The 16,497-nt window shown below is 35.8% G+C and overlaps 1 protein-coding gene across 3 annotated transcripts in view; it reads left to right on the forward strand.

Moving 5' to 3' along the window:
• Ppp3ca (protein phosphatase 3 catalytic subunit alpha) overlaps positions 1-16,497 on the forward strand; it is a 328,874-nt gene that overhangs the window by 238,789 nt on the left and 73,588 nt on the right. For all 3 annotated transcript variants that reach the window (XM_045143003.1, XM_004662982.2, XM_004662983.3), the window contains exons 3-5: positions 863-987; positions 10,725-10,836; positions 12,003-12,148. In XM_045143003.1, coding sequence (XP_044998938.1) covers positions 863-987; positions 10,725-10,836; positions 12,003-12,148 — 383 coding nt within the window. The remainder of the gene's footprint in view (positions 1-862; positions 988-10,724; positions 10,837-12,002; positions 12,149-16,497) is intronic.

The following is a 16,497-nucleotide window of genomic DNA, read 5'->3' on the forward strand; positions in this document are numbered from 1 at the left end:
TTAGGGAAGCAAACCTGTGTCTTTAGGCTTTTCACAAAGGTACCTTAACCACTGAGAAATCTCTCTGTCCAAGTGTTTTTTAATATTTTTATTTTAAAACAGCTAAATATATACATACAGACATAAAAATATTACAGTGTTGTTGTTGAAAAGAAGAGGTTTGAATCAAACTCTGAGTGCAAGCCCTGACTGTTGAATTTTACTTGTGATTATATCATACTATCTAAACTGTCTACACCGTTTGTCTGCATAAAAGACATTGTAATGTTTATTTCTGAAGATTCCAAAGGTGTCAAATGAGATAAGATCTGAGTAGTTTTTGTTTTAAGTTTTGAAATGAAACTAATTAGCTCTTTCATTATCGTTGGTGTAAAAGAAGATGAGAAATTTAAGAAATACCGAGTCTCAGTGACTTCTATACTGTTTGTTAAAATTTCTTATATACAATCTTATCTTGTTCTTTAAATTTAATTGAACTTGTTCTTAGTGCCAAATAAAAATAGTGTGTTGTATTAATTAAACATTAGATCTAATGAAGTCCAGTTTCTGTGATAAATGTCAACATTCATCTTTCTTCTGAAAGTAGTAACGTATGCTAGGAATGAATTCCAGCCTCAGTTGTACATAGATCATTCCAAATTCCTGACCCTGTTATTGCTTCATCTCTTATCTGCAAAACAGAACAATAATATTGCTAGAAAAATATTTACTAATCTCATAAAAATGGTTAATTGCTGTTATTATTATAACATTTTCAGTGCTATGGTGAGGACTGCTGCTAATTAACTTCAGAATAATTTTGCTACCTAGCTCAGAGTATACCTAATGTGATCATAAAATGAATTTTACTTGTATCTTTCAGTTTGTGGGGACATCCATGGACAATTCTTTGACTTGATGAAGCTCTTTGAAGTGGGGGGATCGCCTGCCAACACTCGCTACCTCTTCTTAGGGGACTATGTTGACAGAGGGTACTTCAGTATCGAAGTAAGTCCATATTGTTCCCCCTTAGTTTCTCAGTGATGGATCAAAAAAATCATAGTAAAGTAAAAGTCATATATAGTACTGCCCTACAGAAGCCTCCGGTCTATCACAATAAGATTTAATACACTTAGTCGATGAGGTGAACATATCCCAGTTCAATTGTTTCCCAGCTGCTGCTCATGCATAAGGTTGTCACAAAATTGCCTACTACAAAGATTTTGACTTTTGTACAGTTTATGTATTTGCAAGTTGTATAAGCATTCTCATATTTAACAGTGTATAATTTTATTTCAGGAACTAATCAAAATTGATAAAGCTGTTTTGGTGTATAATTGTGAGACATAAGTAACCTTCATAAACTGATACAAAGTGTATGTGTGTCTTTTAGTTTGCTTTGGCATACTGTCATCTAAGTAGGATAATTTGTCTAACTCATTAAGATAAAAACAGATAACCTGTGAGTCAAGTTTCTTCCCCAGCTTCTCATCTACATGTACTTTAGGTAAGTGGGAAATCACATTCACTATACAGACAAGGACATATTTCATTCATGTTTGTTGTTCCTAGTGACTAGATATTTTATATATTTGTAAGGCCTCAACAATTACATATTAAAAGACGTGTTTTCAAATAAGAATATGTTCTAGAAATTACATAACTTACAAATTCTAGCTGATATCACATGTGCTCTTAGGAAAAAAAGATTCAAAGATGAAGATAATTACCATTAGAGAAATAAATAAACTTTACTGATGATTCACACCCATACTACATATTCACAATCATTGTATGATAAAGTCTTTGTAGTATTAGATTTACTAAAAACATGTCCCTCTCAAACAGCTTTTGCTTTAAAATTTTGGTTTTAGTTTCTTCAGTTCACCTGTGTGCTCTGTCTCTCTCCCTACATATGTATATGTGTTTACATAGACATGTATGCATGTAAATACATATGTATGCAACATATCAACATATATAAGTTTTAGTATTTCTTCTACTTATAAACATGTGTTTGAGTACTATGTTTGGGAGTACGAAGGGTACCTCCTTGCTATCTAGAAACTTGAGTCTACAGAAAAATATGACCACAAGAAACTGTATAGAGTCCAAAGCCTAGAATAGGTGGTCATCCTTGGTTCATTTTTTTTTAAATTTTTTTTATTGCTGAGGATTGCACCGTGGCCTCATACAAGCAAGCAAACATTCTTTTCCCAAAGCCACACCCTCAGCTTGATGATTTTGTTTACAAAGAGGAATTAAGGCTTCAGAATGTCTGGTCTCAAAACATTTAAAATATTCTACATGTTTCCTAATTAGAACTTTACAGAGCTCTATTTTTAAAGAGATCTTAAACAGTAGAAATCACGGACTAACTCCTCAGTAGATTTTTATATAGAACTATAGTCAACCTAGATTTGTAGTAAAAAAGTTGCAATGTTTTGTATATACCCTTCTTTGTACATTCATGCATAGGATCAAAGAATGAAACTATTAGTTCATGACTTCCAATGCACATATCATAGGACATTTAAGAGTTGTAAAATGCATATGACTAGTATGTCTGTCTTTACCAACAGCTCTTCAGGTACACTGTGAGTTTGACAGTACAGCCACATGGACTTACTATATTCATTCCTAAGTGATATAAAATGACCCATTTTAGTTAGATTGCAACTTTTGAAAGACTTTGGGATGGCTCGGTGATATCATCACACTGAAATAGCACAGACATTTTTATCAAATACACTTTCTGAAAATATTTGGGAAATCTATTGGGGACTGAGGCAGCTTGCATCTTTGGCACACTTTAGCTGTTATTTGCATGGTATACATGACCTCATTTCTTCACCATGGCTCTGAAAAGAACTAGTAAATGCCTTCCTTTCAAGAGGTGCTAAAACAGGTTCTGAGAGGGTCACACTCATGATAAATGGCAGCTTTAGGACTTAAAACCTTGAATCTTCCTACAACTTTGCACCCTGGTCACAGTGCATTCACCATTCCACATGTACCTCCAGAAACGAACATATCAGCAATATAGAAGCTTGTACATAGTTACATAAACCCTTCAGCTTCAGACAGGTGCGCACAATCTGTCTCCCATCAGAAGATTAAAGCTTCGGGAATAAAGTAGTCTCTGTGAACATGTAATTGTCGGCATAGCCAACCTAAAAGACTGTTTTCAGAAACTTTTGGAGTTATCTCACAAACTCAGGGCTGTACTGCAGGTATTCTTCCATGACTATCCTCTTAGCAAAGAGAAGCACCTTGTCTAATTTTGGCAAATCAGCTTTGAAGTGTCAACTCCTGTTTCTAATGGACTCTGCTAAGTCTATTTGTAGGCTCTAAGCACTGTGCTCTGGGCAGCATACAGTTCATATTATGAACTACCCCAGCTCATCCAGCATTCGCCTGCTACCATGATCAGAAATTATTTCCTACAAAGTTAGCCCTCAAACAAGCAAGCCATTGAGTGGGGACGAAAGAGGGAATTTTGTTTGTGGCAGTAATTTGTCTTACACCCAAAACTCCTCTTTCTGATGATTGCATTACACCACCTAATGCTTTGATCAAGCACATGAATATATATAGCCCTGCAGCTGGGTGTGTTTCTTTGAGAGCTCTAGGCACAGCTCAGAATTGCAAACAGGCACACACAGCTGTTGCCTTCTTTTTACTTCGTCCAGCTCCTCATAGTCATTCTGCAATGCCCAGCCTTGAGCTTCCACAAATTGGCCCTCCCTGTTTGCTCATACCCAGACCTCAGTGCAGGCCTCAAATACATTTAGGTATGAGAAGTTGTGTTTATTAGCTGTGAATTCATAGACCAGGAGGAACCACAGCAGAATTCCATGTTCCTCCCTGAGAATAAGAAGCAAGTAGTATAGCAGGTGATATACAGTGACACAGTCATGTGGCAGACCTGAGCTAGACATTGTCTGGCCATGTCCTGGTGCCAGTTATCTTTGTAGCACTTGGCTATTCCCCTGCCACATCCCTGCATGCATGTCGGACAGGCAAATGGTGTCATAGAGAAACACTCAACATGGCAGGAGTTTGGATCTCTGCACAGCCGGTGCACAGCCTGTGCTTAATGATCTCATGATAGGAAAAACTTCACTTTCGATTGGCATGTTCCATGGCACAGATAGTTACCAGTTTAGTGAGATAATTACTACATAGCTAAAACTACATTTTCCTTTTCAATTTATTGCTCTCTCCTCATTTTTTACTTCCCTATGCAATTTTGCAAGAAGAGTCACCATTAAAAAGCCTAAGTTACAAAGTAAATTCTGATTACAGTATTACATCAGTGAAGCAAGTACACCAAGAAAATGAGATATCCTTAGTGCTGTTGCCTTCTTGGGAAAGTAAGTTAGAGAAAGTTATGTCTGTGTTATAAAGTAAGAATTGTTCATACTGAGTAACTCAGACTTATATGAAGTTATAAATATTGTTTAATGAATAGTAGGATGGAAGGATTATTAAAGCAATTTGTACAGTCCATGTTGATGGAATACAAACCTGTATTTCAGCATTGACCAATTTAATCAGTGAGATGTTGATTCAGACTTGCCATCTGATACCATACAGACATGAGCAAACACTTTTTAAAAATGTTTGTTTGTCTTGCTTCATTGATTGGATAATATTTGAGAATCATTCCTTTTGGGTTGTGGTTTTTCTTGAGATTTCCATCTCTACAGAATGTTGGAACTTTACATGGCAACACAATTGCCAGCAAGCCCGTGTTGTGCTTGGCAGCTCTCTGCTGCCCCAGGTGGTGAAGGTAAAGGCTGGCAGCGCTCTTCTCTTCATCACATCCTTGCCATTGCATTCACTATGCCACTTCTTCCATGCTGGCTGCGTTTGTGGCTTGATTTAGTGTTTGGGAAGACATTTTATTCTGCCACAGGGGAGCAAGGAAAGAAAATGTGAAAAAGGACTCACTTTTAAAGTGTTGTGAGCCAAGAATTTGGAAGTTCTTTTTCTTCTATTCCTTTCCCTCCTTCTCTGTCTTCCCCTCTCATTTCTTTCCTTTTCTACCCCCTTCCTTTTCATTTACATAAATAAAGTTGGTATTGCCTAAATTTACACCACAGTAGATACTCTGCATCCACTGAATTATACAGGAAATTAAATATGTGTTGCATCATTTAAAACCTGTGTATGCTAGGAATTTTATGAGTCATATTTTTAGGTTTCAGTTATAAATGAACTGTAGTTATTAAGACTGGAGGTGATAAAATGTCACATGCCAATGTCAAAACCAGATTTTTAATAGATGGCAAAAAGAAAGTGTGGGTCTTAAATTCTGACTCCTATGATTGAATGAGGGCTATAGAAATGTAATTCAGATTTTAGTTGAAGTGACAATTGCTTTGCTTTAAAATAAATTGTAAAGAAACTATCTAAACAGGTCAGAACTTAAAGTTTCAAAAATTATTGATCAGAAAAGGGCACAAGGAAGGCTTCTGTGTGCTGGAACTTAAGTGGATCAGTGTCACAGCTATATTGGTACATGTATGCAAAAATGTATTGACTTTTCATTTGAGATGTGTGCACATAGTGTTATGTAAGTTATATTTTAATATCTGTACTTAGGCAAAGAATATTTTCTCTCCCACAAATTGTAACAAATATATTTAACATAACAATTTCAGAATTGTGTTAATGGAGTTTAAGGCAAACCTGCAGCACCAGGAGTCCCAACAGATGAGGTCAGCCATAAGCCACACACACCAGTTAATGACAGTGGTGCAAAAAGGGAGAGAAAGTAGATTCAATCAGCGTGGCCTCCATGAGATAGGAACAAAGAGGGGCTGGAGAGATGACTTAGCAGTTAAGGCATCTGCCTGCAAAGCCAAAGGATCCCAGTTCAAAGGATTTCCAGGTCCCATGTCAGCCAGATGCACAAGGTGACATATGCATCTGGAGTTCGTTTGCAGTGGTTGGAGGCTCTGTTGTGCCCATTCTCCCTCCCCTCCCTCCCTCTCTAATAAATAAATTAAAAAAATAATAAAATCTTTAAAAAAAAAAAGAAAGGAACAAAGAGGTTCCATGACCTCAAGTCACTTGGTCTTCAGGATATTGACATGAGCTTTAAGTTTAAATTCAGGAAGAATAAAGGAAAAGAGAAAATGCTATGTGTAATCAAGCAGTTCTAGTCAAAATGTGGTCTGTTTAATCATTACCTTGTTCTGGTTTTGCAAGGTGGTTAGAAGTCACTTTTGCTTGAAAACAGCCTGATTTCTGTGAGATAACTGCTCTTGTTTGAGACTGATCTCATCAAGAGGTGATGTGTTATAAAGCTCTGCTGTTCCTGGAAGCCAAGTGGACTGCAGGTTTGGGGCATTGACTAGTACAGAACAAGTAGGAGCTGACACTCAGTTCTACCCTGGTACCTTTACCTTTGAGGTTGGAGCAGCACTGGTTTTTAAACAAATTCTCCTGGGGTGTTTAACATGCCCACATGCAGAGTTAGGCAGGAATCCGACTTACAGTTCTAAGGTAATGGAGACAGTTGCAAAGTGAAGGCAGGGTTGCCAAGCCTTTGTCTTGTTTTTAATTATTTTGTAAGCCCAAATGAGCTGTCAGTTCCTTTTAGCAAAAACAGTTTGTAAGTATCTATTATACACTTTAAAGGTCATCATGTAATCATTCATATTTAAAATTAGACATCTTAGGTTCACCACCAACTTGGAGGAATATGATTATATCCATATACATTATATATGCATATCAGATTAATTTATAGTCTTATAAATTTTGAATTAAGAGCAATCCTATCATTGACATTCGTGATACTTTTATAAATATCTTCTCTGAATTGTAAGACAAAAGTACAGATCTATGACAGGATCACAGCAGGGACAGACTCTTAAGATAATAAAGACCATGTGTCCAGTGCAGTTATTCAGCTCCTCCAAAATACTAAAACCATGATCACAGCCATAATAAGAAAATGGAAATTAGAAAATGAATCAAAGTAGAATATATACATATTTAATTCTAAGCAACCTATTATGTATGCTTACTTCAACTGAAATCTTGCACTTGGAGATACTAAGTTGGTTAAATAGTTAAATGATAAACTCTAATTTCATTAATCAGTATTTTCTTAAAACTTTGAGCTGGATATTAAAGCGTACTTATTTCTACTCACTTCATAAGTTATAATAGAAGCTGACAGTGATGATTATTCACACAGCACAACAAATGAGTCCCCTATAGATTTTCCATATAGCTGTTATTCAACATGTGTATCTCGTGTTGAAAGACTTATAATTTGTGGTGTAAAAACTATGTGTTCAGATTTTAGTAACCAGAATATGACTTATCTAAATATATTTATGGTATCTTCACCCTCCTGGCTTTTACTTTTAGAACATGAACTTCGCGGGGGAGAGATAGCAGACTTGTTTTTCAATGTATGGTCTTCTTCTATGGGTGGGTTCTTAATGAATTCCAGTTGAGGATTAAAAACAAAAACATAGGGCTAGAGAGAAGACTTAGCGGTTAAGTACTTGCCTGTGAAGCCTAAGGACCCCGGTTTGAGGCTCAACTCCCCAGGACCCTACTTAGCCAGATGCACAAGGGGGCGCACGCCTCTAGAGTTTGTCTGCAGTGCCTGGAGGCCCTGGCACACCCATTATCTCTCTCTCTCTCTCTCTCTCTCTCTCTCTCTCTCTCTGCCTCTTTCTCTCTCTGTCTGTCAGTCACTGTCAAATAAATAAATAAAAATAAACATAAAAAAAACAAAAACATAGTACTAATACTTTTCATTCCTCACCTTACATTGGGGATTCTCTCCAGTCTTGTTGCATGAATAGCTACCCAACATTTTATGACAAGCTGCAATGTCCAAGTAACTAACTTGAGAATTTTAAGGTATAAGAAATGTATTATGTGTCTACTAATAGTACATGGGGTAAGGTTATATTTCCTTGGAATTTATGTACTTATGTGTAAAACAAAACTTTAGGGCTCTATATATCCAAGGCCCTGAGAGAACAGACAAGATGATGAGATGAGAAGGCAGAATTGGTGAAAGAGAAAAATTAATAGTGGCATAATCCAATTTAGCCTGGTCTGTCATTGTTTCCTATCAAGTGTGTGTGTGTGTGTGTGTGTGTGTGTGTGTGTGTGTGTGTGAATGTGTGTGTGCATAGGAGGCTAGAGGGCAACCTTGGGTGTTCTACTTCAGGAATGCTGTCCATCTCCTTCAAGGTAAGGTCTCTTATTGACCTAGAGCTCACCATCTAGTCTGGACTGGCTAGCCACTGAGCATTGAGGATCGACCCAGCTCCACCTTCACAGTGCTGAGACTATAAGCACATGCCAGAGCACTAGCCTTTTTACATGGTTTCTGAGGGTTGAACTCAGGTCTTCAGCCTTTCATAGCAAATGCTTTACCAACTGAGCTATATCCCCAGCCCCAGTCTTCAAATTTTGCTAAGCTTTTCTTTTTCATGTATTTCTCAGAATTTTTTGAAATAAATTATTAGGTACTTAAGTAAAAGTATCATTTTATAAAATACAGATTTTCATATTCTTCCTATTTTATTGTATCAGGATATGTTCATATATGCTTCCTCTTCTTTCCATGTTTTTCTAAGCCATCCTTTCCCACTTCCCTTAGGTCCCATGTTTCCCTCCCTTGAGCTTATACAGTCCATTGTTTTCATTTAATGTATGAGCATGGTACATGTGTTTATTTTGGGTGCAAATAAACCTGGTCTTTGCCACAAAGCATAGTTTCTTGTCTTGTCAGTGTCTTTCCTAATAAAGCCTAGGCTGGTATTGCACAGTTTAGGGGAGGAAGGGGTTTATTTCCACCTTACATCTTCAGGGGAAGTTCCATCAAATGGCAGAAGAAGCTGGCACCCATTCATAAATCCAAGCAGAGAGACACTTCCAAACATCCAGTAACACAAGCAAGCACAGCCAGTGATCAAAACCTCTCTTCATACCTTTAGGTTGGAATTCAGATCTACACCAATAAATTCTCCCCTGCCCCCACCACCACCAAAGCAGTGTCTGTCTGCTAGGGGCTAAAGCTGAAAACTGAATGTTAATAAAATACCACTCTATGGGGGAAGGGAGGTCATGCATGCAAACTAGCATATTCCACCCCAGGCCCCTAATAGACTCATGACTATCTCACATCATCAATTGTATTTTATCCAACTTCAAAGGCCCCATAAGTTAGCAACTTTAAGACTGTTTCTTATCTGTGAGTCCTATAAAAACAAAACAAGTTATATATTTCCAAAATATAATGGCACAGAGTAAACAATTCCATTGCTATAAGGCATAACAAGGAGAGTCTGGACTAATACGAAATCAGTACCATTAGGCAAACATTTGCAGTTCAAGTGTAACCAGTGACCACAGTCCCTGGATTTTCTAATTCTGGGCTGAGTAGCCAGGGAATACAGCCTGAGCCAGCAGTGCTCCATGGTAGCACTTGAACAGTCCTGGCATATACAAAATATTTTGAGTCTCCATTTCAAATCACAGCTCCATCTTCAACTCCATTTGTTGGATTTTCCAGCCTTTAAAACAGGAATATACTGTTTCCCACAATCATCTCAGCAGAGGCTCTTATTTAACTTCAGACAGTGGCCTCATCAGCTTCAAGCAGAAGAACATCACTCCCTTTTTCATCTGCTGCATTCCAGGAGTGGCCAGTGGCTTCCCTGTGTACCTTGTGACCCACTTCCAAGTACTTTCCATGCTTTCACAGTAAATACCAGGTGTGCAGGACACAGCCATATTGTTAACTTAGGGAGCACATAAATCTAGACTTTGCAAAGCAGGTTTCTTCCTTCCAAAGGTGTTTGCATTTCTGTCATTCAGTCTTTCCTGGGTGGAATCACCTCAGGCATCCTTTTCATAGTTTTAATGTAAAATAGTTGAGGCATGCTTAATGGTGGTAACCTCTTTAGCAGTAGCAGCTTTAGCAGTATGTCTCTGTGCCAGTAAACTTATACTTCCTTAGATTTTTCTCAACTTTAAATTTTATATCTCTCAGTTCTATATCTTCTGCTAGTCCATTACTTTCAAGTTCAATCTTGATCAAACACTCTGCACTCTGGGCACAGGCCAGTACATCAGTTCCAGCAGTGTTCTCTGTGGTCTTGCCTTCCCCTTTGAAAGTTCATAAGCCAACACAATTATCTCTGCAATTAGCATTTTCACACTCTTATCAGAATACTCCATAAACTTGGTTTACCATTCTATAGAGTTTCTGGAGCCACAAGTTCCAAGTCCATAACTATTCCTCCTCCAGCACCCAAGTTCCAAAAGACCAAAATCCACTTGGTCAGTACCAATTTTGTTGTAGTCAGCTCCACACTGTTGGGATAAACATTCAAACTAGACAGTTTATAGGAGTAAGAGATTTCTTTCAAGCTTACGGGGAAAGCTGTCTTCCATTCATAAAACTAAGAGAGAGATACCACCAACAGCCAGCATCACAAGCAAACACAGCCAGAGCTCAGAAACCCTCTGTATACCTTTAGGAGTCTGCCTATTAGGGGCTAAAGCTGCAGACTCCATTTTAATAGAACACCTGACTCTATGAGGGACATGCATTCAAACTATCACAGTTGGAGATTTTTGTTCTTAATAATTCATTTGGTTAATGTCTCCAGGATATGCACCAATGATATGCAGAGGTACAATGTAGAATGTCTATTTCATGGTATTTTTATTTTTATTTTTATTTTTCTCAGTGTGTGCTGTATTTGTGGGCCTTGAAAATTCTTTACCCCAAAACACTGTTTTTACTTCGTGGAAATCATGAATGTAGACATCTAACAGAATATTTCACATTTAAACAAGAATGTAAGTATATTTAGAGTTTCTTCCTTCAATATCATATATGCTAAATAGATATTTTAATTGATATATTAGAACATGCAACAATATGATACTTTGTCAAGAAGTCAAAAGCTTAAAATTATATTACTTCATGTCATTGCATTTTTTTTTATGTGAATGGGCAGGTTTCTCCTCACATAATGACTGTCTGCTGTTTTTACAACTCATAACCCACAACCCCACCATGAATATCAGCAATCCCAATGAGGAGGACCCTCAGTGGAATGGGGGTAGGGAGGAGGAAAATGATGGTACCAACATCTGACATGTCTATATAAAGTTTCTAATTAATAAAAAAGAACACAGAATTTATTTTCTAATTACACATCCTGTGTAATATGACCTACTAATGATTTAATAACCCTTGTGTTTCTTCATACGTATATTAAGTTACCTCTTTAAACCAGTCTACATACTATTGTTTGGAACAGTAATTCCACTCTTTAAACTTATCAAAAAAAGCTAGTGGAGGCTGGCTTGAACATGTGGAGGGACTTCATCAGAGGCTGTCTTCTAGCATACTTTACAGAGCAGAGGATGATGTCTTTCTTTAGACAAAGGTACTTGCATTGGGGAGTACTTCAAATAAATTTGGTTTTCTTCCCTTCAGTTTTCTTCATTGCCCACTGGAACTTAGATTTTGCTTCTGCTATCATTGATTATTAGAGTCAGTGAATCATAAAGGCCTCTCTCACAGCATTAGTTATGTCAGTAAGGAAAGCAACATTTCATGAGGCAGTAACTGACTTGGAAAGTTTCTTGCCATCTGCTCTTCTGTAAACTCTAGGGAGCATGCACTAGCATTATGGCCATCTTTCTGTTGGGTTTTCTGTTACTTTCACACATATTTTCTTTGTGATACATCTGCAGGATAGGTAGAATATGCGAGAGATCTTCCTTGCTATACAGTTATAAAAGTGTAGACTATAGATGAGTAACAGATACTAGCTATTAAAGTTAATATATAAGTCCTAAAAATCATATGTGAATATTTTGGAATTTTGCAATATGTATATTTTTGCTCAAAATTTCCTGAGAGGAAAACATTTAAAAGAAACAAAACTATTTTAATGAAATGGTACTAGTTATGAAATATGTGAATAAACATTTGTTTTGAATCATGTTTCAAGGTAAAATAAAGTATTCAGAACGTGTATATGACGCATGTATGGATGCCTTTGACTGCCTTCCTCTGGCTGCACTCATGAACCAGCAGTTCCTGTGTGTGCACGGTGGTTTGTCTCCAGAGATTAACACTTTAGATGACATCAGAAAAGTAAGTTCTCTTACTTCCCACGTCTGCTCATTCTTCAAGACACTTATCGCCAACGGTTTACTGTTGAATTAAAATAATTTAATATAGTCAGGCCTTTCTATCTTGAGGTAGGTTATTATCTTAGAATGGAAGAAAGGTCTGTAAATATCTCCAGTTTGTATTAACACATGGTATGTTTCATTACAAACACAGAGTATTTTTTCTCTAACAAACATATGCCTTTTCATTTCCCATTTGTTTAATCTTTTTGTACATTAATGATATTATGCTGTAATTGGTGTGGGCCCTTGAGAGAAATGTTAAAATTTGGGCTTTAAAATGTGTCTAATTATGTTTTAAATTGCTATTTGTTATAGCTTGAAATGTTTAAGTAACAATCTAACAAAGGGAAAGACAATACTGTACTGGTTGTATTGAGTGACTACATGGAAACCCAGCATATAAGATGCATTTTACACTTATTTTAGCCAGCACTGAGATAATGTAGATAGAATACTAAAGAGGGCCTTTTCTTTTCATAATATAGGGAAGGTAACACTGTAGAAGACCCCATCTTTTATTTCTTGAAATATGCATATAGTGCTATTAACTGCAAGCAGTGTAAGAAATAATGAATAATTAAAAACCTGCCACAAATTTTAATTTGTTGCCAATTTTGTAAAAAGCTAGAGCAATCAAAGCATTTTCTTAACATTATCTTAAAATAACATGTATTAATTACCTTAAAGTATGTAAATATAATGATATTAACATGCCCAATATATTGTATATATATTGTGTTGTGTAAGAGATTCCTTTCACCACTGAACTTTCAATTAAGGAAACCTATTTTTTTCCTGTACAAATTATGGATGTCTAAAAGATGTGTTTCAGGACCTTCTTTACTTTTAGAGACCTAAGAAACTATGTTTTTATGCCAAAGAAGAAAAGTATCAAAGTAATTCCAGTCTTTTCTTACTATTCTTGCCAATAACTTTGTAACAAACTGACCATATTATTCTAAATTATGGTATTTTAACTACTAAAATTGAATTTTACTGAGTTTACCTAGGAAGACACATACTGTTTAGTGTTTAGTTAAGCTTGTCTTATTAGTAACGTTAGTGTCAAACACATGATACTGTAAATATAATAAGTGAAGAAGTTCAGTGTGTGGAAGATAAATTGCTTAAGTATAAGCTTAATAATTATAGACATGGGCAAATTCTACCTCATCCTTATCACTTAGGGACATTAGTCCAAGAAGCCTTTTGATATCACTTGAGTAATTGCTATTTAATTCTATTCTATTAACATTGAGTTTGGGGACTACAGTGCTAAGTGTCAGATGCCTATTTTTTTTAATGTATTTTTTTAATTTTTTTAATTTATTTATTTGAGAGCGACAGACACAGAGAGAAAGACAGATAGAGGGAGAGAGAGAGAATGGGCGCACCAGGGCTTCCAGCCACTGCAAACGAACTCCAGACGCGTGCGCCCCCTTGTGCATCTGGCTAACGTGGGACCTGGGGAACCGAGCCTCAAACCAGGGTCCTTAGGCTTCACAGGCAAGCGCTTAACCGCTGCCATCTCTTCAGCCCAGATGCCTATATTTTTGAACAGAGTTTCCAAATTAATTTCATCGGTTGCCTTCAATTGACATTAAGTTAGTAAGTTTTTTTTTTTAATTTTTTTAGTGAAGGAAGACAAACAGCCATATATCCTGATAGTAACCTGGTAACTAGTTACAGCAGTAGTTGGGAAGAATGGCGTAGGTCACAGTCCAGCAGCTGTAGATGTTGTGATAACAAATGTTGGATAGAGAGATGCGCATTTATATCCCATTTGCTTACCTGGATCAAGTTTCATGGGCTTAGATGAAAGAGAAAAACTTATCAAACATCATCCCAACAAAAATAACTGATGAAAAGTCACTTGATGTAGCTCTTTTTTCTTTCAGAACTGATGTGTAAGATTTTTTAGTACAAGGGGACAAAAGCAAAAGGGATACAGGTACTTGAATATTTGGTTGAAGATGCAGTTATCAGCAAAAATAAATAAACATTCATAAACCTCTACAACAAAATAAATAATAATTTTATATGACTGATTTTTGTATTTCGTTAACAGTATCCTTTATGGAACTCTTGGAATTAAGAAATAACCTATTAAATCATTAATATATTTATATATTGCTAGTCTCTTTTACCATCAACCTAGTATTCCTTTAAAAGTTTATTGATGTTAGTGAAGCCAAATATTTAAGTTCTTCCTTAAGAACTCTATCATTAAGTTTCATGCGACCATGTATAATAATAATACTGTATTAACTTTTCATTTGGAAAGGAATTACATGATCTTACTTAAAAATCAATAATAGTACATTAAATAACCTTTCTGAGTGTTAGTGCCCTTTTGTGTCAGACGCCATTGCCAAGTTCCTTCTGGTGTTGTGCAGCACACAGAACATGCATGCCTACTCTGTATTTAAAGTAATATATAGTAATAGTGCTGAAAGACAGTCAGCATTATGGAATAGAAAGCCCCTTTCTGTGGGAATTGAACCAAGTTCACTCCTCTACAACCTGACGGAATATTCTGAAGTCATTAACTAGATATCTCGTGGTAAATTAGGTAGATTTTTAAAAATATACCTGCTGTCTTTAGGACTTACTTTTCAGCATATTAAGATATTATGCTTAATTTCATGTATATTGTTAAGCTTTATTCTTTGCCTAAATTGTTTTTAGTTTTATATATACTTTATGTCAATTAGACTTTTCATGTAACTTACCCCATATTATTAATATTCTAGTTTTTGCCTAAAGATTTAGTTTTAGAATCCTCTTAAGATTTTTTGGAATCAATTTTACATTTAGGTTGTTTTCCCCTAATTTTAGCTAGGGGACTCATATTAGCCAGAAAGTTTCCTGCTCTGCTAGCCTAACATTAATAAATTCTTACTTTTCCAAAACAAATTCTGCATTTTTGTACATGCATTGTTTTCTTACATGAATTGTTTTAAACCCATAAATTTCTTAAACATGTAATGAATAAATTGGTAATGACTGTTTTATAGATAATAGATAACATGGTTGAAATATAAGGGTCCTTTATCTCATTGAAACACTTTGTTGTATTTTGAAAATATGAAATAGTTGCTCATTCTCTTTACATATTAGTAAAAATGAGCATGCAGCAAAAGCATTAATTATATCACCCTTAATGTCAAGTAGAAAATTTAGCTTGCTATCAAATTAATGTTTCACCTGTCTCTAACGTATATTCCTAAATATTAAAGTATTGAATTTGAAAAATATTAGTTAACAGGCTTTCTTGGCTAATTTATGCTATTCTTTCATAAGTTCACATAAAATACCACCAAAGATTCTTTGGTTCCAGTTAAATCTGGCTAAAATGGCAGTGCTACTAAATTGTTGGCAAAATGTTATTTCTAGTTACTATGCTGTCTGTACTATGCATCTTTCTAAATTGAAGTATGGTTTTGCTAAACATTGACTCTGGAAAACACATTTCATACGAAGACTTCAGGAAAGACTATAAAGTTGTGACCTCATTGATTCCCCAGTATCCATGTAAAGTTAGATGCACAAAGTGGTACATGTGTTGAGTTCATTTGGAGGAGCAGGAGACCCTGGCATGCCCATTCTCTCTCTCTCTTAAATAAATAAGTTAATAAAATATTTGTAAAAAAAAAAAAAAAAAGAAAGAAAGAAAAGTTGTGACCTCATACTCTTTTTGCAAGAACATCTTCAAGAGTTGCACTTTAGTTGGAAATATAAATGGTTCCTAATAAATGACTATCAAAATGTCACATTTCAAGTGACTACTCTTAAAATGAAAGCAATTTGGTTTTAAAATCCTTGTGTCAGATATGAAAAAAATCTCAGTGTGCTTGACATGCAAACATCTACATCACAGTTCTATGTTAACAGTGAGAGAAATCTCTTCTGAAATAATGAAAGCTTCTCTTTCACAAATGACACAGGAAAATTAAGTGGTAGTGATTAAATATTTGGATGGAAGAAAATAGAGAACTTAAAGGAAAATCAGCACAAGGGACACTGGACAAAAAAATATAAAGAATAAAGAGGTAGTAAAGGTCGAGTTTATGATAGATAATAAATTTATCAGGAGAAAGAAGGAAGTAAATCTAGAGAGAAGAAAGGAGGGCAGGAATGGATGAAAGTAAAAAGAAAAAGAGATAGAAAACTTTATTAATCTCTCATTGCTGTCAACAAATACCTGGCCAAAAGCAATTTAAGGAAGGAAAAGATTACCTTCACTTATAGTTTCCAGGGGAAGTTTCCTGGTTATGAAAGTGACATTTAGGCAAACAGAAAGCAGAA

Source organism: Jaculus jaculus, chromosome 2 (assembly GCF_020740685.1).
Source record: "Jaculus jaculus isolate mJacJac1 chromosome 2, mJacJac1.mat.Y.cur, whole genome shotgun sequence".
NCBI classification, from domain to species: Eukaryota; Metazoa; Chordata; class Mammalia; order Rodentia; family Dipodidae; genus Jaculus; species Jaculus jaculus.